The 23,620-nt window shown below is 41.0% G+C and overlaps 1 protein-coding gene and 1 long non-coding RNA gene across 7 annotated transcripts in view; one reads left to right on the top strand and one right to left on the bottom strand.

Annotated features, from left to right (window-relative positions):
- fam20b (FAM20B glycosaminoglycan xylosylkinase) overlaps positions 1-23,620 on the top strand; it is a 207,916-nt gene that overhangs the window by 167,997 nt on the left and 16,299 nt on the right. For all 6 annotated transcript variants that reach the window (XM_078561523.1, XM_078561522.1, XM_078561519.1 and 3 more), the window contains 4 exons: positions 8,088-8,197; positions 15,888-16,059; positions 21,151-21,342; positions 23,228-23,287. In XM_078561523.1, the coding sequence (XP_078417649.1) occupies positions 8,088-8,197; positions 15,888-16,059; positions 21,151-21,342; positions 23,228-23,287 (534 nt within the window). The remainder of the gene's footprint in view (positions 1-8,087; positions 8,198-15,887; positions 16,060-21,150; positions 21,343-23,227; positions 23,288-23,620) is intronic.
- Positions 10,405-23,620, bottom strand: part of LOC144692545 (uncharacterized) — a 29,849-nt gene continuing 16,633 nt past the window's right edge. The window contains exon 3 of the long non-coding RNA XR_013579341.1: positions 10,405-10,496. This is a non-coding gene — a long non-coding RNA (uncharacterized LOC144692545). The remainder of the gene's footprint in view (positions 10,497-23,620) is intronic.

Raw genomic sequence — 23,620 nt, 5'->3', positions numbered from 1 at the left:
TTTTAGTTCTGATCAGGATTCTGTCTTTTATCTATACCAATCTTCTATCTGTTTCCAGCATTTTATTTTTTATTTTCAGTTTATGGCATTTAGAATTTTTCTTTCTTCCTTTATATTATGACTTTAGCTCATGGCTATGTTGACGGGAAGTTGAAGATGGTAAAATGTGATTCGGATTCCAGCAGAGCATTTCTGTGTCATTTATGAGGATCATTAATCAACAACCTCTTTTGCTAAGGTGTTCTGTCTGTCTGCAAGCATTACCCAGACCTCCCTGTCGCTTGCCATTTCAACACTCCAACCTGCTCTCATGCCCACATGTCCGTCCTTGGCCTGCTGCATTGTTCCAGTGAAGCTCAACGCAAACTGGAGGAACAGCACCCCATCTTCCGACTAGGCACTTTACAGCCTTCCGGACTGAATATTGAGTTCAACAATTTTAGATCATGAACTCTCTCCTCCATCCCCACCCCCTTTCCGATCCACCCCTTTTTTCCCAATATATATAGATTTTTCTTTTCCCACCTATTTCCACTATTTTTAAATGTATTTCCATCCATTGTTTTATCTCTACCTTTTAGTCTTTTTCGATTCCTTCACCCCACCCCACCCCCACTAGGGCTATCTGTACCTTGCTTGTCCTGCTTTCTACCCTTAATTAGCACATTCCTTAGATAATATCACCACCTTCAACACCTCTTTGTCCTTATGTCTGTGACATCTTTTGGTTATCTCCACCTATCACTGGCTCTACTTGTCCCACCCCCCACCCCTTAAACCAGCTTATATTTCACCTCTCTTCTATTTTTACTTAGTTCTGTTGAAGGGTCATTTGGACTCAAAACTTTAACTGTGTTCCTCTCCGCAGATGCTGCCAGACTTGCTGAGTTTTTCCAGGTATTTTTGTTTAAGTTTGAGAACAGTTTGGTTTAATCTCAGACAGTTGCCAGAGAAAAGGATAGAGTTGGTAGTTAGGGAATAGAGTTTGGAGCAGGAACCGAAGACAATGGCTTCGGTCTTCCCAATATTTAATTGAAGGAAATTTCTGCTCATCCAACTCTGGATGTCAGATAAGCAGCCTTTTTATTTAGCAAATGTGGAGGAGTCGAGAGAGGTGCTGGTGAGGTAGAACTAAAAGTCGCCAGTGTATATGTGACAACTAACACTGTGCTTTCAATGATGTCACCGAGGGGTAGCATGAAGATGAGAAGTAGGAGGGAGCTATGGTGGGAGATGGTTCGGTCATCTACCTCAAATAAATAAATTCACTTGTTGGTCATTGTTTTGGGGGTAGGTGTCAAAGAGTAGGGATAAAAGAGATGTACTCTGATTGGCAGAATATGACAAGTGGTGTTCCCCAGGGATCTGTATTTGAGGCCGTATATATCAGAACTTTGATGAAGGAATAAAGTTGTATATCCAAGTTTGCCGATTATATCATGTTAGGCAAAGTAGTTGTGTGGATGAGAGGCATAAGTATAAGGAGGACATAAACTAAGTGCTTGGGAGAAACTATGGTAAATGAAGTTCAGTGTGGAGAAATGTGAGATCATCTACTCTTTTCACATGACAGATATGGAAATATGAATTTTACATACGAACGTATGAACATAGGAAATAGGAGCATAAGTAGGCTGTTCAGCCCCTCGAGCCTGCTCCGCCATTCAATAACATCATGGCTGATATGTTTGTGTTTCAAATTCCACATTTCCATCTACCCCCAATAACCTTTGATTCCCTTGCCGAACAAGAATCTATCTACCTCTGCCTTAAAAATATTCAATGACCCTGCCTCCACCACCTTCTGAGGCAGAGTGTTCCAAAGTCGCACAACTCTCTGAGAGAAAAGAATTTCTCCTCATCTCTGCCCTAAAAGGGCAACCCCTAATTTTAAAACAATGCCCCCTAGTTCTGGACTCATCCCAGGAAGAAACATCCTTTCCATGTCCACCTTGTCGAGACCATTGAGGAGCTTATATATTTCAATCAAGTCACCCCTCACTTTTCTAAACTCCAGTGGAAACAAACTCAGTCTGCCCAACCTTTCTTCATAACTGAAGCATGACATCCTTACTTTTATGTTCAATTCCTGTCGTAATAAAGGATAGCATTCCATTAGCCTCCTTAATTACTTGCTGTACCTGCATACAAACTTTTTGTGGCTCATGCACGAGAACACCTAGATCCCTCTGCACCTCGGAATTCTGCAGTCATTCTCTGTTTAACTAATACTCTGCTTTTTTATTCTTCCTGCCAAAGTGAACAACTTCACATTTTCCCACATTATACTCCATCTGTCAGATTTTGCAACCTCCTTGTGTCCTCTTCACAATCTACTTTCCTACCTATCTTCGTGTCATCTGCAAATTTAGCTACCATGCCATTGCTCCCCTCATCTAAGTCATTGTTATAAATTGTAAAAAGTTGAAGCCCCAGCATAAATCCCTGTGGGACTCCACTCGTCACATCCTGCCAATCAGAAAGGCTCTTTGTTTTCTGCCAGCCAGCCAATCCTCTATCCAGGCCAGTATGTTACCCCCTACACCATGAGCTTTTATTTTCTGAAATAACTTTTGATGTGGCACCTTATCAAATGCCTTTTGGAAATCCAAGTACAGTATGTCTACAGGCTCCCCTTTATCCACAGCACATATTACTCTTTCAAAGAACTCCAATAAATTGGTTAAACGTGATTTCCCTTTCACAAAACCATGCTGACTCTTCCTGATTACCTTTGAGTTTTTCTAAGCGCCCAGCTATATAACCTCCTTAATGATTGACTTTAACTCCTTCTCCAGGACAGATGCTAAGCTAACTGTCTAAAGTTTCCTGTTTTCTGCCTCCTTCCCTCCTTGAATAGAGGGGTTATATTTGCTACTTTATAGTCTCTTAGAACCTTTCCAGAACCTTGCGAACTTTGGAAAATTAACACCAAGGTAGTCACCTCTTTTAAGACCCTAGGATGAAATCCATTAGGAACCAGAGACTTGTTAGCCTGCAGCACCATCAGTTTGCTCAGTACTGCTTCCCGTGTGATCGTAGTTTCATCAAGTTCCTCTCTCCCTTCCACTTCCTGATTTCTAACTATTACTGGAATGTTCTTTGTATCTTCTGTAGTGAAGGCAGAAGCAAAATGTTTGTTCATCTGCTATTTCCTTATTATCTACTATTAGCTCCCCATTGTCACTCTCTAGAGGACCAACAATCACTCTACTTACTATTTTCCTTTTTTAAATACCTGTAGGAACGCTTGCTATCCATTTTTACATTTCTAGCCAGGCTCCTCTCATACTCTTATTTCTTTCTCCTGATTAACCTTTTAGTTTTTCTCTGCCGTTCTTTATATTGTGACCAATCATTTGACCTGCCACTCATCTTTGTGCAGTTATATGCTTTTTCCTTAAATTTGATGCTTTCTTTAACTTCCCACCAAGGATGATGGGTCCTCCCCTTAGAATTTTTCTTTATAACAGGAATATTCTTATTCTGTGTACTCTGAAGTATCCCCTTAAATGTCTGCCACTGCTTCTCTATTGATCTTTCCTCTAGCCTAGTATCCCAGTTCACTTCAGCTATCTCAGCTTTCATGCCCACATAGTTGCCCTTATTTAAGTTTAAAGTGCTAGTCTTAGATCCACTTTTCTCCCTTTCAAACTGGATGTAAAATTCCATCATATTGTGGTCGCTGTTACCTATGGGTGCCTTTACTCTGAGGTCATTAATTAATCCTGTCACATTGCACAATACCAAGTCTAATATAACCTGCTCTCAGGTTAGTTCCAGAATGTCTGCTCTAAGGAACTATCGCGAAAGCATTCTGTGAACTCCTCATCCAGGCTACTGCCAATCTGACTTTTCCAGTTTATATGTAGATTAAAGTCACCCATGATTATTGCTGTCTCTTTTTCACAAGCACACAATATTTCTTCTTGTATACCTTGTCCTACATTATAGTTACTGTTAGGTGGCCTGTAAACTGCTCCCACTAGTGACTTCTTTCCCCTACTATTCCTCATCTCTACCCAAACCGATTCTACATCCTGATCTCCTGAACCAAGGTCAGCTCTAGCTATTGCACCAATGCCATTCTTGATTAACCTCTCCTGAAAAGGTTATGAATATTGGGTCAATAGAAAGTTTTAAGTCTGAGATCAACAGGTTTTAAGTCAGATACGTGTATCAAGAGATACTGAGTAAAGGTGGGTAAGTTGAGGTAGACATGAGCCATCATCCAATTGAATTGTGTGTTCTGAACCTTGGCCAGGCCCCTAAGTTGTTAATGAGATCAGGTTAGGGACCAGTGACATTTTGTTTAAAGTAAACAAAGTTTGCGGTTCAAGACACTTGCTAATAGAATAAAGCCATAAGATTCCACAAGTTTTGAGCAAATAAACTTTACTATACAAGGTCAGAAATATTAAACAATTTACAATATCTGTCTTATACGCTAACATTCAGGATAAGTAGCAGGTACGTGTGAATTAACAGGCAAACTGTGGTCGAACACATCACAATACTCAATAAATTACAGATGCGGCCAAGACAGAGTCCATGGATTTCTCAACAACCCACCCAGAATTCATTAACACTGAGAGTCAACCAATAACACTGAGTCAACCAAACTGACTGAAAATCTATTTCTCTCACGAGGGATTCTAGCCTTCAACTTTGAAGATCTGCCTTGGAATTCTCTCCAAAAGTCTCTCCAACTCGGAAGGGTTCAATGACGCCCCACCTCGCGGGGTTTCAGTCTCATCTCCTGAGATTCCGTTCCACTGGATCCGAGTCTACCCTAAAACACTAACTCACAAGCACAATTTCAGCTCTCCAGCTGTGCCAAACAGAACACATTCCTCCAAAAGGATACCTTTGCCCCAACGGCCCACAGCATAGAGTTACCAACATCTGGCTGCCTTCTAGGAGCTTGAGGGCTTCTCCTGAGCCCTCTTCAATTTCCAGTCTTAGACGGCATCAACAACCACCTCGTAGGGTTGTCTCCCGAGATTCCATTCCTCTGGATTCTTGCATTTACACTCAAGCACCAAATTACAGGCACAATTTCAGATCTTTGTTTGTCCTAGGCCCAACCATCTTCAGCTGTTTCATCAATGACCTTCCTTCCATCATAAGGGCATAAGTGGGGATATTCGTTGATGATTGCACAATGCTCAGATACTGAAGCAGTCGCTGTCCAAATGCAGCAAGACCTGGGCAATATCCAGGCTTGGCTGACAAGTGGCAAGTAACATTTGCCCCAATTAAGTGCCAGGCAATGACCATCTCCAAGAGAGAATCTAACCATTGCCCCTTGACATTCAACGGCATTACCATTGCCGAATTCTCCACAATCAATACTCTGAGAGGTTACCATTGACCAGAAACTGAATTGGACTAGCCATATGAATACTGTGGCTACATGAGCAGGTCAGAGGCTAGGAATCCCATGGCGAGTAACTCACCTCCTGACTCCCCAGAGCCTGCCCATCATCTACAAGGCACAAGTCAGGAGCGTGATAGAATACTCTCCACTTGCCTGGTTGAGTGCAGATCCAACAACACTCAAAGCTTGACACCATCCGGGACAAAGCAGCCGATTTGATTGGCACCCCATCCACGAACATTCACTCCTTTCTCCACCAATGCAGTGGCAGCAGTGTGTACCATCTACAAGATGCACTGCAGGAACTCACCAAGGTTCCTTAGACAGCACCTTCCAAACCCACAATCGTTACCATCTAGAAGGACAAGGGCAGCAGATAGATGGGAACACCACCACTTGGAAATTCCCCTCCAAGTCACTCACCATCCTGAATTGGAAATATATTGCCATTGCTTCATTGTTATTGGGACAAAATCCTGGAATTCCCTCTCTAACAGCACTGTGGGTGTGCCTACACCACATGGACTGCATCGGTTCAAGAAGGTGGCTCATCACCACCTTCTCAAGGACAATTAGGGATGGGCCTAGCCAGCGATGCCCAAATCCCATGAATGAAAAGAAGCAAAAAAGATCTTCGGTCGCACGAAGCAGAAGACTACTGCTCCAAAGGGGTACCTTTGCCCCAACAGGCTGCAGCACGGAGTCACCAACCTTTAGCTGCTGCCTTCACTTAGAGTCTGCTCCCTGAGCCCTTTTCCGGTTTGGAGCCTGTTTCTCTGCTGCTCTCTTTTCCCTTAACTGGGATCTGTTTCTGTCCCTACCTGAGACTTCCTTTTGGGACCTCTCCCGTACCCCTCTCCCCTGCCTGGAACACTAGTGTTTCATTGCACTCGGCTTCTGGTCACCTGACCTGGGTTTTCATGCATTTTTTCTTTTTATTTCTGCACTGGGCCCAAAGAACTGAAAGATGCAGATCTGCTAAATTTGTGCATGTGCAGCCTGCGCATGCGTGGGAAGTCTGACGTTTGTCAGGACTTGGAGTTCCCAAGGCTTGGGAAACTTGGCCGGCTACTTTCAAACCTGCAAACCAGGTTAAATCAGAGCCTGCTAGCCTCATTAACATATTTAAATTGCCAATGCGTCTCAGGGAGCAGGTTGGCAGCCTGCTCTTGTGCCACCTTTGTAGAGCCTGGAATGGCTGGTTTTGATGTGGTTTCTGGTCGGGGTTCCTCGTCCAATCCACCCATTTGTGTTCTAAAACTGCCCCCTAGATCTCTCCCAATTGAGCTTTGAAACAGGAAATCTGTAACACCAATTTTACAAGTCTTCCAATTTAGAAATTACAAAAGGCTTCCATCACCTGAGCATGAATCTGTAAACCCAATAAGCTTGTGTTTAGTCTGTTAACCTGGACTAAGAGAAGTTACCATACAGATGTATGATCAACTATGATAGTGTTTGTGTTAGCTATTGGCTTAGATCCTGTTGTTTTACTAAAGTGATGATTCTGCCTAGTAGATGTTGCTACCTCTCTTAAATTTGCTAAATTAAATAAATGCACAAGCTAATACTTGAGATGTCTCAGTAATAAGGGGATTCATAGGTATCATACTGCAATAAAAAACATAAAGCAGAATATCACAGTCACTGGAATTCTGAAATTAAAACAGAGAAGTCTGGAAGTACTGAGCATTTCCAGCAACACCTAGGGCAGGATTTTCAGCACGGGCGGGAGCACGCCCGAGCATGAAATAATACGCGATGACGTCAGGCAAGCGTCCCAATGGCATCGCGCACTCGCATGATATTTCGGTCGGCGGGCATGCGCGAGAGTTGACAGCGCATCCGCCAACAACTAAGGCCTATTAAGGCCTTTAAACTGATAATTAAGTTGAATTTCTCACTGCCTGTCCAACCTTACGGTTGGTGGGTGGGCGAATAGGCCTGGCGGCCTTTGCATTATTTGTGAAACCTCATCCACAGGCAGGATGAGGTTTCCATAATTAAATAAGGAAAAAATGAAAATGTTTGGAGAGGATTTTAATAATTACTCATTGCGTGAGTCTGCTATGTGGACACTTTTTCTGGATTTTTAACATCTTTAATTTTGTTCTTAAAAATGTTCAGCTCCCTGAGGCAGCTCTGTGCCTTCAGAAAACTTTCAGTGAGCACACTCCGGTGCATGCGCAAACTTCAGCACTTGCGCTCCTCCTGCCCCCACTCCGACAGCACGGATGTTAATTGGCCAGCCAGTGTGAAATCGCGGTTAGGGCTCGATTGCAAGCAGCAGACCGTTTCGTGGCCGCTCTCGGGCCCGTCCGCCCAACAAGGGGAAAATCCTCCCCCTAGTTTCAGGTCTGTGACCTTTCATCAGAACGCAGTTTCTCTTTTCCCAGATGCTGCCAGGCTTGCTGAATATCTCTAGCTTGTTCTGTTTTAATTTCACTATAAAACACTGTAATTTTAGCTCCTGTATTATATTGCAATTTCATAATAGGTTTTTGTCTTATCATTGCTAAACTTGTTGGATCAGAACTGACTGATAAATCTGCTCACCAGACCTATTGCCTGTTTTTTGTTGACTGCCACTTTACAGCCATTTGGGAAATTAAGGTGACAAGTTGAATCCTTTTAATGGTTTAGTTTTGTATGAGGAAAATTATTCTGCAGCAGAAATAACTTTTTTGCCCTATATTCTTTCACCCAGGATTTTGGGATTGCGCCGTGCTCCAGTGGTTGTTGGGAGATATGTGAACTTGCATACCGAGATAAAACCAGTTGCCTCTGAGCAGCTTCTGAGCACCTTCCTCACACAGGGTATGTATGTACCCCATTTTGGGCATGTAGTATTAATCCCAGGTGATCACGACTGTTTCTTCCATAATAACATAAATATTTCATATAATACAAAAACGTGTTATTTTAACACTGCAGTATACAAATTGGACTGAAATACTTTGATAATGTGTGGGGTGGGGAGGTGGGAAAGTTTTCCTGTGCAAGTTTATTTGAATCTGTTATGACTGTTAGGTTGTGAAAGTGAAGTGTCTATTTTGAAGTCAAGAAATACCATTCATGCCTGTCTCTGGAAACAAATCGTTGTTCTGAAAGATTACCAGGAAGTAGATTTTAAACTTTCCCCTCAACCTTGTATCCTGCTAAGTTAGCAAACTGACAGCTTTCCCTTTAGAATTGAATCACAGTTGAAGTATTGGAGAAAATAAAATTAATTTAACAAACATGGTCATAAATCATTATGATTGAGGGCTTATGAAAGAGTCACTTGTGTAATTCAATGTTCGAAAGTGCCTCCATCTCATTGTGACATCTTGAAAAGTGTATAAAGAAGTGACTTTATTAAATTTGTGTTGTTGTTGCCATTTTGGGCATCCACTGGATGTTACTGTAGCTGGCATTTTAAAGGATAATTGGGAAATTGGATATAAAGGCTAAGTAAATGTTGAACCCCTTCGAAAGTGGATTTGCATGCACTGAATATCACGTCTAAGTCAACCTGTTCTGTATCCAAGCTCAACTAGAGACACATAAAGAGCTAAAACATTTGAATGGTACACATTTTGGTTTGTTTTCAGGAAACCACATAGTTCTTTTGGGAATTGACTAATTTTAACAATTTTACAGCAAAAAGTTGTCTTTACCCTCTGAAGTATGAACTGTTAGACATTTGCTTTTATTTTGTAACCAGCTGGGAATGATGAATAACATGGGTATAAACCTGTGATAGTATCAAAAGAGCGGTTAGGAGATGTTGCCCATTTTAATTTCTTTACCTGCTCCTACACTCATTGAAAATATACCCAGACAGCACCCCTCTTGAGGAACTCGCATTTACTTCAAACTCAGAACCAATGGACTTCCAGACCCTATGTTTCTAAGTTTGCAATTTAACAAAAGGAGAACTGCAGAAAACTCATTATCCACAAGTGTGTGTAAAAAGCCATCATCTATCTCCATTGTGTAGCAATGGCTTTCAGCTTTAAGCCATTCTGGGAGAACAAAGGCAGTTAATCATGTGACTGAAACTGGCTTCTGACACCGAAATCCTTTATTATCCGAAGACCCAGAAATACCTGCAAGGAACAGCAGCTGCAGGAAAAGGCTGTATCATCTTTGCCTTTAAGAACCTAGAGGATATAGAATCTTAAAAGCCTCCCAGCCTGATTCCTAAATCCAAGTCTACCTGTAAAGAAATTAAAACTCCAGATATGTAAACCACAAGGAAATCCTGCAATACTCCTGATATCGAACTTTAGCTATTTGAGCTCATCTAAACTATAATTCCAAAGCGGAGAAGGCTCCTTTGTTTACTGGGCCTGCAGCAACTGTTCTCAGCCAATCATGTGATCTGTGAACTATTCTTTTGTTTACAATTTGCAAAAGTACACAATTCTCTCTAACTGAATTTGTTTCTCGAGTGTATGTGTGTGTACATGTGCATGAGTTCTGATGATTGGCATAGAGTTTCGACATTAAGGATGAATACATGAATAAATAATCCTCTTTATTTAAATCCACAAAAGCTTGCTGCTATTATTTAAATTGCTTACACACTCCAGGTGCTAAGAAATACACACATATCTTCTGCTCTAAAAGTCACACTGATTACAAGCAGTAAAGGAAAAGGTACAAGGGTTTTAGTCCACTCCTGACCCTGTTTGTAAGTCTTGCGATGCTGTATTCATAGGGTTCCTGATTATGAGCAGTCAGGGAAAGGCTACAAGGGTTTCAGTTCACTCCTGACCTTGTTCGTAACACTTGTGATGGTATTTTCATTGGGTTTCTCTCACTAATCTCTATAGTCAAGAATTTTACAATATGTCAGAAGAAAAATACTGCAGATGCTAGTGTCACAACGGTGTGTCATGTGCAATGTGGAATATTAATTGTTAGTTTCATCAGCTGATATAATGCCTTGGATTATTTTTCAAAAAGAAAAGAAATAGCTAGAACGACGAAGACACTGTTTTAATATGGCTACAGAAGTCACCTGACCTACAAATTAGCCAAGTTTGTAGAAGCCTCTGAACGTGGATTACCAGGGGACATGTCTGGGCAGTTTCCTGATGGACTTTACACCTGCCATTGTGTGAACTCTCTGCAAAACATAAGGACAATAGGCTATCAGACTTCATAAGCCAAAAACCGTTAGGAACAAAGAAAGACTAATGAAACTCATTGTTCAAGGAGGGTGCTAAGGACCCCTTATCTGTTTCAATGCTTTCTTGATAGCTTTGACAATGGGAGATCGAAGCTCCTTTGTTAATATGGATTGCCCTCCATTGTGTGCCAACCACATCTGTTATAACCAACCGCAGGGATACACAAGAGAGGAATTTATCCACCTCTCCGGACTTGGTCATAACATTAGAAATCTCAAGTAAAAATGGAGAAGACTGGAGTTTCAAGTCAGCAATCTTCCATCAGAACTGAATATTAGCGATGAATAGTTTTTAAGTAAGTGCAGAGTCAGAGAGTGAGGATGGTCAGGAATAGAAGATAAATGGGGGTGGGGGTGTGCGGTAGTGTGATAAGGTAGAGTACAAGAATGATTCAATTATAAAAGTAATAGTCCAAGGTAGCAGTGAAACCCAAGGATAGGAGGCTACTTGTTGATGCAACTTCCAAGCAGACACCTCTTTAAGGAATAGAAACAAGAACAAAAGACCAATCATGTAACACATGTATTTTTTGGCTGCTGAGCTCCCTGCTGAGCATCATTTAGGTGCTGATACTGCGTGATGGGACATTGTTGACGAACTATCAGCATCAGGAGGACAAATGTCATGGTCCAGGATGTTGCCATACTGCTATCTATCAGCATTGACAATGTGACACTGGAGGTTGTTGATAGCTTCATATATCTAGGCTTCATAATCACCAGTAATCTGTTGCTTGATGCTGAAATCAACACACATATTGCAAAAGCTTCAGCTCTTATCTTCAAACTGGAACAACAGCAATCTGACTGAGAACACGAAACTGCAAGGCTCCAAGTTTCTCACATCAGCGCACTTTTCTACAGAAATGAGACCTGGACAACATATGCTAGGCAGGACAAGGTCACCAACTTGAGGTCCTGGAACGTGCTGATTCTATCAGCATACACTCATTGTTAAACTGATGACGTCTGCACTGGCTCAGCCACATTCATTGAATGGATGACAGCCATTTACCCAAAGGCTTTCTGTACGGTTAACTGGTTACTGGGTTATGACCTGCTGTATGTTCACACTTCCCCTGCAAGCGAGCTATGATGATTACAGTCATTGACACAGGCATCTGGGACAGTCACTGACGGTCGTGACTTCTGAAGACTGGCTGTTTGGAGGGGCATTACAAGAGACGAGGCAAAAACAGAAAGCTCAGCTGGCCGAGAAGAGGGTTCAGAGAAAACAGGCCAGAGAATCCTATACTTTCTAAGCCCATGGTCCTCCTTTGCAAGAGATGCGGCAGAGACTGCCATGCCAAAGCAGGGCTTTTGAGCCACACCAGGCCATATTGAACACACAGTTGATCACCAAGGTACAAACCATCATCCCAAAAGACGAAGGCTGCCAAAGTAATGTTCGTAGTTAGTGTTAAATTCAATGTTGAGTCTGGAAGAATGTCAAATACCTAATCAAAAGCTTTCATTGAGCTTCATTAGAACAGTGTAAGAGGTTGAAGACAAAGGTCAGGGCAAGAGTGGGGTGGAAAGTCATAATAACAAGCGACCAGAAACTCAATGTCCTGGTTGTGAACTGAATGAAAAGTGTTCTGCAAAGTGATCATCCAATCTGCCTTTGGTCTCTCCGCTGTAGAGAAGATTGCATTGTGAACAGCAAATACAGTATATTAAATTGAAAGAAGTAAATGTAAATCACTGTTTTGGCAGAAGGACTTTTTGGGACCCTGGAAGATGGGATAAGAGGAAGCAAAAGGGCATGTGTTGCATCTCTGTGCTTGTATGAGGAAGTGCCATGTGACAGGGAAAGGGGTGCTTGAAGTGGATTATTGTGTTGTAGAGGGAACTGTCCCTTTGGATTGCTGAAAGGGGAGAGAAGAAGGGATGGAAAGATACGTTTGGTGATGGCATCATTCTTTGGTTGGTAGAAATGGCAGATGGCAGTTGCTTGTGGAGGCTGATGGGGTGAAGGATGAGGACAAGATGAACCCTATCGTGATGCTGGGAGAGGAAGGGGCGAGAGCACAAGCGGAGGAAATGGGATGGACACAATCAAGAGCCCTGTCAACTATGATGAAAGTGGTTGAGGAAAAACATATTGGAAGCACTGGTATGAAATCTGGCAATGTCTGAACATATGCAACAAAGTCAGAGAAACTGGGAGTCCTTATTGGAAAGAGGGTAGGAGGAAGTGTAGCCAAAGTAGCTGTCGAAGGTGGTGGATATCTCATCTGACCAATCTGTGACTCCAATCCCACATTACACAGTTGACTTTTAATGTTTCCACGACAAAAGGAATAGGAAATAAATACCGCCTTGTAAATGCTATCTAATATTTATTTGAGGCAGAGTGTATGCCTGGTGCTTAATATTTCAGATGTTTCTCTCCTCTATCATCCTACATCTTATTATACAGTGCCCAACACCCAGTATTAATCACCACTTGCATTTTAGTGCTATAGGCAGTAAGCATTGAATTACCAGGTTCTCTAATGCTCAATATATTCTCCAAAATAAACTGGGAACATTAGACTTATTCATCCTAAAACTATTTTCAAGCAATTGTAGGTAATATTCAATCAGATAACTCTTGTAAAAAAAATTGTTGATCATGATATAATGTGTTAGTCTACAAATCGAGGCCGATTGTCTCGATCAGGACATTAGATTTTCATAATTAGTGTGACGTTAAATTCTTAGTCCATGATGAAACTAAAATGAATAAATTAAGCTGTATAACACATCTCACCGTATGAATTGTTAGTCACTGAACTACTGATGAACTTTGAAGCCCCATTCTACTCATACTATGGCTTGATACACATAGCATTTCTCTCAGTATTGTACATAAGGTAGCTTCGCGAAGTAATTTGTTTTACCGCTATTGTCTTGATGTGGCTCTGCTAATTTGGATCACAACAGCATCAAAGCACCAAATGTTTATTTTACTTAGCTATAATCCCTCTTTGAAGGAATCTACTTCAGAGAGGAATGTCTTTTTCTCCAGCACCATCTCCAGAGATGCATCCTGAGAAGATGCCAGTCATTCTGGTTTTGTGGCAGCTGTTCCTAGTCCTCAATAGTAGTAGTTGTAAGACAAAGCAATCAGCTGCTCCTTTGCTTCATGTGATTGAAGAATTGTCATGTTATGCAAATAATCTAATTTCACATTACAGAGTGCTAGTTCAGGACTTGATGGGCTGGATAGTCTCACTGTCATTATTTTTTCCCATCCAAGTATTTATCCTTGGCTAACTAATAGGAAACAGTTGGCATAAATAGATGATTTTCAAGTTGGGAAACTGTAACTAGTGGAATGCCGCAGGGATCAGTGTTGGGGCTTCAACTATTTACAATTTATATCAATGACTTGGATAAAGGGACTGACTGTATTATAACCTAATTTGCTGATGGTACAAAGATAAGTAGGTAAGCAAGTTGTGAGGTGGACACAAAGAGTCAGACAAGTGATGTAGATAGGTTAAGTCAGTGGGCAAAAATTTGGTAGATGGAGTATAATGTGGGAAAATGTGAGGTTGTCCACTTTGACAGGAAGAATAGAAAAACAGAATATCATTTAAATGCGAGACTGCAGAATGCTATAGTGCAGAGGGATCTGGATATCCTCGTACTTGAATCACAAAATGTTAGCATGCAGGTACAGCAAATAATTAGGAAGGCAAATGGAATGTTGGCCTTTATTGCAAGGGAGGTGAAGTATAAAAGTAGGAAGTCTTGCTACAATTGTACAGGGCATTGGTGAAACCACACCTAGATTACTGTGTACAGTTTTGGCCTCCTTACTTAAGGAGGAGTATACTTGAATTGGTAGCAGTTGAGAGAAGATTCACTAGGCTGATTCCTGGGATGAAAGGGTTGCCTTATGAGGAAAGGTTGAGCAGGTTGGGTCTTTATCCATTGGAGTTTGGAAGACTGAGAGGTGATCTTATTGAAACATATACGGTTCTGAGGGGGCTTGATGAGGTGGATGCTGAGAGGATGTTTCCCCTTGTGGGAGAACCTAAAACTAGGAGGCACAGTTTAAAGATAAGGGGGTCTACCATTTAAGATGGAGATGAGGAGGAGGACTTTCTTCTACCAGAGTTTTTGGGATTATCTTCCCCAGAAAGCAGTAGAGACTGGATCATTGAATATATTCAAGGCTGGGTTAGACAGATTTTTGATCTACATGGGAACCAAAGGGGGGACAGGCAGAAAATTTTAGTTAAGATCACTGTCAGATCAGCCATGATCTCGTTGAATGGCAGAGCAAGCTCAAGGGGCAAATGGCCGACTCCTGCTCCGATTTATTATGATCTTATGTGACCTGATGCACTTTGGAGCTCGTCATTTTTACGCGTGTTTAAATTTTGTTAGTTTAACTTAATTGTGCAAAGAGACTCGAGATTTGATTTTAAAACAAAATTTTGAGTAGAGTGGGAAAGGGGAAAACCAAATGAGCAAGATGACAGCATCCAAATGGTATTTCCCATGTTAGAGGGCAGAGTTCCCAATGATATTCGAAGGTTGAATTATATTCCAAGTCTGAGGAAAATAGTGCCTGTAGCAGTAGTAAATAATAATTTCCTTGTCACTTAGTACAGTTAAGTGTAAATAGAGGTAAAAAAAACTTTGGTTTGGGACCAAAGAAACCCATGCAGAAACATTCACAAGAAGTGCCATATAGATTGCACGTTTGTAACAAAATCTACATTTTGGAACAAAAACAAAAATAGCTGGAAAAACTCAGCAGGTCCGACAGCATCTGTGGAGAGGAAGACAGAGTTAACGTTTCGAGTCCGTATGACTCTTCATGAGCTAGACATGATGAAGAGTCATACGGTCTCGAAACGTTAATCTTGTCTTCCTCTCCACAGATGCTGTCAGATCTGCTGAGTTTTTCCAGCTATTTTTGTTTTTGTTTCAGATTTCCAGCATCCGCAGTATTTTGCTTTTATCTTGTACATTTTGGAGTTTGCTCACAGCTTTTATGTAACTGTATGGTTTTAGCACCTCATCAGTCAGATGCAAATGTGTTACTGACTACTACTGACTGAGATAACAGATGTAGTCCCTCCGATTTCCAACATTGATCACTGAAAGCCAATTGGCTTTTCTTAATATTGTGATTTTATCACGCATTGTCTCATCTTGATCAGATCAGAAGAAAATTATTTCATTCGAGTGAAGCTTTTTTGATGGCATCCTTGCTGCTTTTTTCTTCTGCAATTGTTCAGATAAATGGTAAAAGAACTGCACTGGTTCTGTCGGGTGGTTTATAATTTGCTGGATTTGTCTTAATGAATTATTTTACTGTTTCAGGTAACAATAGCTGTTTTTATGGAAAATGTTATTACTGCAGAGAATCAGAACCAGCCTGTGCTGATGGGCATATTATGGAAGGATCTGTAACATTGTGGCTACCTGACATCTGGCCATTACAAAAACATAGACACCCGTGGGGCAGGACTTACCGAGAGGGGAAACTAGCCAGGTATGCTGCAAGTCATTTAGCTGCTTATTTCCGCAGATGTCTGTCAGTTTTCGTCTCACCAGTACTCGCCCCACCCCTCCCCCTTATTCAATGCCCTCTCCCTCTCCTCGCCCCCAAATAGATAAGTCCTTATTGGTGGTGAAATGCACAATAAAGTTATTGAACACAGATTTGTATCTGCAACCTTTCACACAGTCATCAATCTTGCAACAAATAACCAATGTGATGACAAGCAAAAGCTAGTTACTTGTCCATGTGGAGGAATTGAAAAGGAGGAAAAGTTAGAAGGAAAATTAGGCACAAATATATTGCTGACTTTCCCATCTGACTTGCTTGTTGGGGAACTTTTGTCAATGCCTTTCCCAACTCACTCATACCATTCCCGCTGGCCTCATGAACTCTACAAGCGAGTCAATAACCACTTCCCCTCTCTGATTCTTCCTTCAAGATGTCCATCCACTTGCAAACAGAGCCCTTGACATCCATGACTTTATTGCAGATGATTGCATTGATGTCATGGCCTTGAGGGAAATCTGGCTCACACGTAATGGCGCTTTGTCCTTTACTGACAGCTTTCTACCTGGCTACACCTTCCACTGCTTGCCCGACTCAAACTGCTGCGTTGGTGGTGCAACCCTTATGACCAGACCTTTTCTTGGTTTGTCTCCCTACTTCTCTGGCACCTTTTCTGCTTTGAACACCTCACTTTCATTCATCCCCCTCATCTCCATCAAAATCCTCATCCTCCAGCTGTAGATCTGAATTTGCATACTTCTCTAGTTTTGCTCCTTTCTCCCCTCATGTCCTTCCCATGTTTAACTTGTCCTTGAGAACTATCTATGCTCTCCTGACCCTATGCCTACTAAACTGTTGGCCACCCAACTTCTCCTGGCCCCCATGCTAACTAATATTTTAAGTGGCTCCCTCTCCTCAGGTACAGTCCCATACCCTTTCAAATCAGTTGTTATTAGCCCCCACTTCAAAAAAACTTCCGTTGACCCCTCTGTCCTTGCATATCCACCTCATCTCCAACCTCCCTTTCCTCCTCAAAGTCCTTGAATGTGTAGTCCAAAACTCACAAACACCTTATCCACAACTCCAGTTTGAATTTCTCCAGTCAGATTTCTGCCCCTGCCCAAGGCACTGAAATAGCCCTCTTAATTCTCATCCACATGGTGTGCCTCAGTGAAATCACATGAACACCCAATGCCAGGCTCCACATGTAGGCTCACGTTATCAAGCACTACCTCAGCATCTCAACCCTCCACTGTCTCCGTGTTGTCAGACTGCTTGTTGAGTATCAAATTTCCTCTAATTAAACATTGGTTCTTTGTACAATTCTTAGCCTCTGATCCAGCCCCCTTCCTGGCCACTGCTGAACCAGAAAGTTCACAATCCGAGTATCCTATTTGACTCTGAGCTGAGATTCTATTCTCATGTTGTATCCACCATCGTAATAGCACCCGTTTCCAACTCTGCCTCAGCTCATCTGTTGCTGAAGCCCTCATCCAGACATGACTCTTCCAATGCACTCCTGTTTGGCCTTTCATTTTCCACAGACTTGAACTCAGCTAAGACTCTGCTGTCTGTAACTTCACTCACATGAAACCCTAAGCATCGATTACCTCTGTACTCACTGATGTACAGTGGCTACCAATGCCTCAAATTTAAAAGTCTCATCCTCATGTCCAAATCCTTCCATGGCCTTACCGTTCACTATCCCTGTAACCTAATCTACCCTCTCAATACTTGGTGTTTCTCCAATGTTGTCCTCAGATGCATCTCCATTTCCTTCACTTCACTAATGGTATAGGCCCTAAACTCTGGAATTACCTTCCTAAATTTCTTTTCTTCACCTCTCTCTCCTTCTTTAAGAATTGGACGTGGAAAACAGTGAGGATGATACCAATTGACTGCAACTGAACATAGTCTCCCAGAGCCAAGTAGCAGATAGAGTTTAATACAGGGAAGTGTGAGATGATGCATTTTGGCAACAGGGAGAGGCACTAGAGATTTAATTGCACAGTTCTAAAGAGTGTAAGGATGGAGGGACCTGGGTGTTCTTATGCATAAATCTTTGAAGGTGGCAGGACATATTAAGGGAGTAGTTAGCAAAGCATATGGGATCTTAGGCTTCCCAAAAAGAGATATTGAGCACAAAAGCAGGGAAGTTATACTGAACCTTTATAAAACTCTGGTTGGGTTACAACTAGAGTCTAGTTCTGGTCACCACACTTTAGAAAGCATGTGAAAGTCCTTGAGAAGGTGCAGAAGAGATTTACCAAAATGGTTCCAGGGATGAAGGATTTTAACTACAAGGTTAGTTGGGAGCAGTTCTCCTTGGAGCAAAGAAGGTTGAAGGGAGGTTTGATTGAGGTATACATGATTATGACAGTTTAGATAAAGTAGACCTGTTGCCATTAGCTAATCGTACAAGGACTAGGCGATACAGATTTAAGGTTTTAAGCAAGAGAAATGGGGCATGTGAGGAAGAACGTTTTGACACTGCAAGTGGTAATGACCTGGAACTTCCTGCCTACGAGGGTGGAGGAAATGGAAACAACCAATGATTTCAAAGGAAATTGGGTGGGCACTTTAGAGAAATAAAGGTCAAGGCTAAGGGGATAGAGCAAGGCAATGGGAATGATTGGATTGCTGCACAGCTAGCATGAACTGCGTGGCCTCTTCCTGTGCCATAATGGCTCTGAGTCTAAGAGACTGCTTAAAACTACCACTTTAACAATCCTAATGTTTCCTTTGGTCTAATATCAATTTTTCTCTGATTACGTTCCTTTGAAGCACCATGGGATTGTTGCATTATATTATATTACAGGTGCTCTGCTTGTTATGTTTGTGTGTTTATGCTCCTGGGTAATGTTTCAGCACCAATCAAATGCTCAAAAGATTTTCAGCTCCCCTTTCACTTGTGAAATATCATGACCTGTAGAAAACTCATGAGGTCATTTTGTACATTTTAATTTATCCATCTATCCAGACATCCTAACATTCAACCATCACCCATTTCGCCACCCACCAGCTTCTATCGGATATCTGCTCCTTTACCAACACCACCAACTTTCGCCTTCAAAACATTGCCTGCCTCTATCCCACTTGAGGTAATTTGCTGCTGAATCCATCAGCCATGCCTTTGTTACTTCCAGACACAACTATTCAATGCTCTCCTGGCCGGTGGTCTCCTTCCATCCTCCATAATCTTAAGGTCATCCATAATTCCACTGCCCGTATCCTAACTTGCACCAAGTCCCATTCACTCATCACCCTTGTGCTTGCTGACCCACATTGGCTCGCTTGCAAAAAGGCAAATCCAGTAGGTCTGTATTGTAATTGTTTTGTTGGTGTCAACCTGGAGCAATTTGTGTTGTGATCCAAAGTGACTACTGTGGGCAGTGACCTGTATATTCTGATCACTCAACTGGAGCCATTGCCAAAATAACAACCAAATGTCTACGAATGAATAGCACATTTGTAGATGATGCTGGAGGGAGTTGTGTAGGATCCCTGGTGAGGCAACAACAACCTATGCTTTAATTCATGTTCCGAACTATTTTACAGACTGACAGGGACTTGAGCAGGAAGAAGAACAAGATATTTTAGACAAGTGCTTAAAGAGGATGTAGCAGTGAGAAAAAGGTAGCATGGCAGAGGAGTCTAGATTTGCAGGGGCATGGTGCCCGTAAACACTATCCCTATTGAAGAAATGAAGTGAGACAGGATGACAGTAAACTAGAGTTGATCCATAGTACATTAGAGGGTCTGTGTTGCTGGAAAAGATTGTATCAGCAGCCAGACAATATAGAAATTCGAAAATAAGAATTTAAAATCAACACATTCATGGATGAGAAGATAAAGAAGGTTGGCAAGGACAGAGCTGAGTAAAGTGAAGGATTTAGTGTGAAGTGAAATGCAAGTAACAAATATTGAATTAGATTGTATCTAAGTTAGCATTCAGGAGGCCAGCAAGGAGAATATGGTAGAAATAAAGCATGGAGATGCTAAGTGAGAGTTGAGGGTTTCTGTAGGGATGAGGTGAGCAATGTTGTAAAGATCTTGATGCTGGATTTGACACGGCATTTAAAGTTTAACTCCGGGTTCAGGAAGATGCCATGGTTGGTTGCACAATGCCTGGATCAGCTTGAGCGATTAGCTGGAAAGGAGATTTGAATCAGCACCTGAGGTTTGCAGTTCTTTGTAGAACCTGAGCAAGAAAGCTTTATTTTGGCAGATGTTGAGTCTTGGCTTCAAGTCTGACTCAATATTTGACAGAACAGTAACAGCTGTGTGGTTATGGTGGTGGTATAGAGGTGAAGATGGGTGTCATCCATTAAGAAACGGAATATAACACAATGCTAATAGGTAATGTCACCAAAGGACAGTATATAAAAAGGAAAAAATAGGTGCTGAAAATAAACCCTTTGTGCATTGCAGAAGTGACAATCTGTCGAAAGAAGAGAAACAATTGAAGATTTAATGGCTACATTACAACTCATAGAAGTGGAACAAAAATGGAGCATTGAGGAAAGATGGAGGAATGATTATGATGAAATTTGTGGGGAGATTCAGGAGGCATAACTACATCATTGGTGAATTTGATCAGGGCAGTCTAGGTGGTATGGTAACCATAATAAAAGGATTCAATTAGAAAGTACTGTAAAATGGCGAAAACCCAGATTAAGCTAACCTGAAATGCTATGGTATTTGAATTATTGGCAACTATACAGACTCTCATACAGAGGCATCATTCAGGCAGACTCCAGAGAACTGCTTATGCCTTACGTATTGCAAATCCTTGGTCAATAGCTTCAAGAGAGTATGAGAAACGGGATAAAATAGTTTGAAAAGTATAACAATGTACAGAAATATACATGCATGAACAGGAACATAGAGTATTATTTTTTGAAAATTAACTTTCATCCCACAGAATGAGCTGCAATACCTCTGAGTTAAAGCAATCAATAATATCTTGGCAGTGAGCAATGCTCATTCACATAATTGATCTTGGTTTTATGGTACGTACTGTAATTTGTTTCTAAACTGTTGGATCTTGTTCCTCTATGTAATTATTTTCTATAGGTGGGAATATGATGAGAGTTACTGTGATGCAGTAAAGAAGACCCCTCCCTATGATTCTGGTCCTCGTCTCCTAGATATAATAGATACTGCGATTTTTGACTACCTGATTGGCAATGCAGACCGTCATCACTATGAAAGTTTTCAAGATGATGGTGGAGCGAGCATGTTAATTTTGTTGGACAATGCAAAGAGGTACCTTTCAGAACCTTCATTGTAAGCTTGTACTAAATGACTTAATTAGTAGAATTACATCATGCCATCAAATGAGATCCAACATCAAATAGAATTGAGGAAGGAGAATAAGTAAAAATGGAAGAAAGTTTTATTTTTTCTTTAAATAAATTGATTGTAATAGGCTTTGCTTCACTTGGGCATGTTTGCTTATATACAAACAAGCTTTAGAAGGCCATGTTAGGGTGGGTATAAGTTCATAAAATATTTAAATTGAGAGAAGTTTTTATGTCAGTAATGAATGAAAAATTGGTGTTATCTATCTCTGCCTATTGGCATCGGTTTTTCACTGTTTTCATGGCTTAGATGAAAAAAAATTTTTTTCTCCCTGGAATGGTCAAATAAAGGCTTGAATTACTTGTGCAAAATTGGTGCAACTGACTTTTCCAGCTCCTCATGACATGTCGGTTCTGAAACCAGAAAGCCAATGATGTATCTGACCAGTATTAGTAGTGTTTTTGCAACCTTATAGGGTGGAATTTTGTAAGCCTTTATTCCAACAGCCAGGCCTCTTAACATTGAAATCAATGGGAAGCGCACCTGCAGTTTTCCAATAAGCCACCCATCATGTTACTGAGGTCATGTTGGTAAATTATCAGAAAAGTCTGCCATGTTGTTGGAGGCCTGATTTCTCCTCTTCATTGTTATGCTGTTTTAATTTAATGGTTTCTCACCTTCTAGATAACAAGTCATGCAATATGTTTAATGGAGAGTTGGTGGTACCTGAGAATTACAAATTTGCTTTGGTTTGGGATATCATGGAGCACATAAGTTGAAACTTTTAGTTTTAGTAGTCACCTGAATCTCAAAGTTAGGGTACAGCTTTGGCAGGACTTAATTGTTTGATGAAGCAATCAATGCACACCATTATTATAGAATAAATTGGACAGCAACATCCATAATATGCACATGCAGAGTTAAATGTGTAATTCAGGATTTGGTTTTTGAGTTACTCTGCTCCTGCACAGGCTGCACTGCAACAGAATCTCAGCAATGGACTGTGTTGAAACCCATCCAACATGTGAAATTGGAGTAATTACCCACTAGCTACCCACTAAATTGCCCATAAAGGGTTGGTGCATTCAGTAGTAAGTTGTGTTAAAAAAATAATTTTATAGTGTGGAATTGCATTCCTTCAGAAGTTAATGAGCATTGAAGGCTTTTTTAGAATGTTTTTTTCTGTCTTTTAGTTCTCTCCCTTAATCCCATATTTATTTCTCAGGGTATTTTGCTTTCTGTGCATGAGTTAATCATGCTGTGCCTCAGTGAGGATTCTTGAATCTGGTTGAAGAGCTTTACTGTTGCTTGTACTTGCAGACACCTTAGATGCCCCATAGACCATGGACCATGCTGTTTCAGATGCTGGATTAGAGCAATTCTACTCTCAAAAACCAACAAAAAGCTTTGTGGCTAGCTGTTAACAAAGTGAATCACTTACCACACAATCAACACTCGTATCTTTTCCTCACTACTGTATGCTTAATTTCAATTTGGACTAATTGGGTGAAAGTCCTTACTCTTTTACATTATGTAAGTCTTCCAAGTGAAACTAGTTTGAATAGTGTCAACCCAGTTTCCAGTAGAAATTCAAAAGTGCAGCACTAATCTAGCATTTTTCTCAGGGGTTATGAGGATGTTGTTACAGGGAACTATAAATTCAAGGTAGTTCTATGAGGCCTGGTGTTAGAGTAGTAAACAGAGAGCTTTAGACAGCAAAATAACCGTTTTGCACTTGACCTCAGAACCTTGATGTTCATTTTTTGTATAAAACATGTAACATCTGGGATGAGGAGCATTTCACCACAAAGATCTCAAAACTGTTATATGTTTTTGTTTCTGTTTCTAGTTTTGGGAATCCAAGTTTAGATGAAAGAAGCATCCTCGCAGCAGTCTATCAATGTTGCATGTAAGTGCCACGCAGTATGAAAAGCTGCAAAGAAATTACTCCATTGACATGAATTATTCTGTCATGTAATTATCCAATCCCAAATCATCTTTGAAACATGAAAATAGGTGTTCTATTGAAATGTAAAAATGCTGTTGCATTGGTGACAATCTCTCATTTGTTTCATTAGTGGAACACCCACTAATTTCATTGGGCACAGGGTGACTCACAGGAAGACATTTTTGTTTTAATTGGCTGTTTGTGCTTAAGTGCTTTTGTCCATTTCAGTGAGCAAACTCAATATATCATGAGCTAAGCATAAGTTTCCTTATAGCCTTATTTTTTAAAAATCCT

Source organism: Cetorhinus maximus, chromosome 17 (assembly GCF_964194155.1).
Source record: "Cetorhinus maximus chromosome 17, sCetMax3.hap1.1, whole genome shotgun sequence".
Lineage (NCBI taxonomy): Eukaryota > Metazoa > Chordata > Chondrichthyes > Lamniformes > Cetorhinidae > Cetorhinus > Cetorhinus maximus.
Note: the sequence above shows the minus strand (reverse complement) of the source record. Positions and strands in the feature narration are given on the sequence as shown.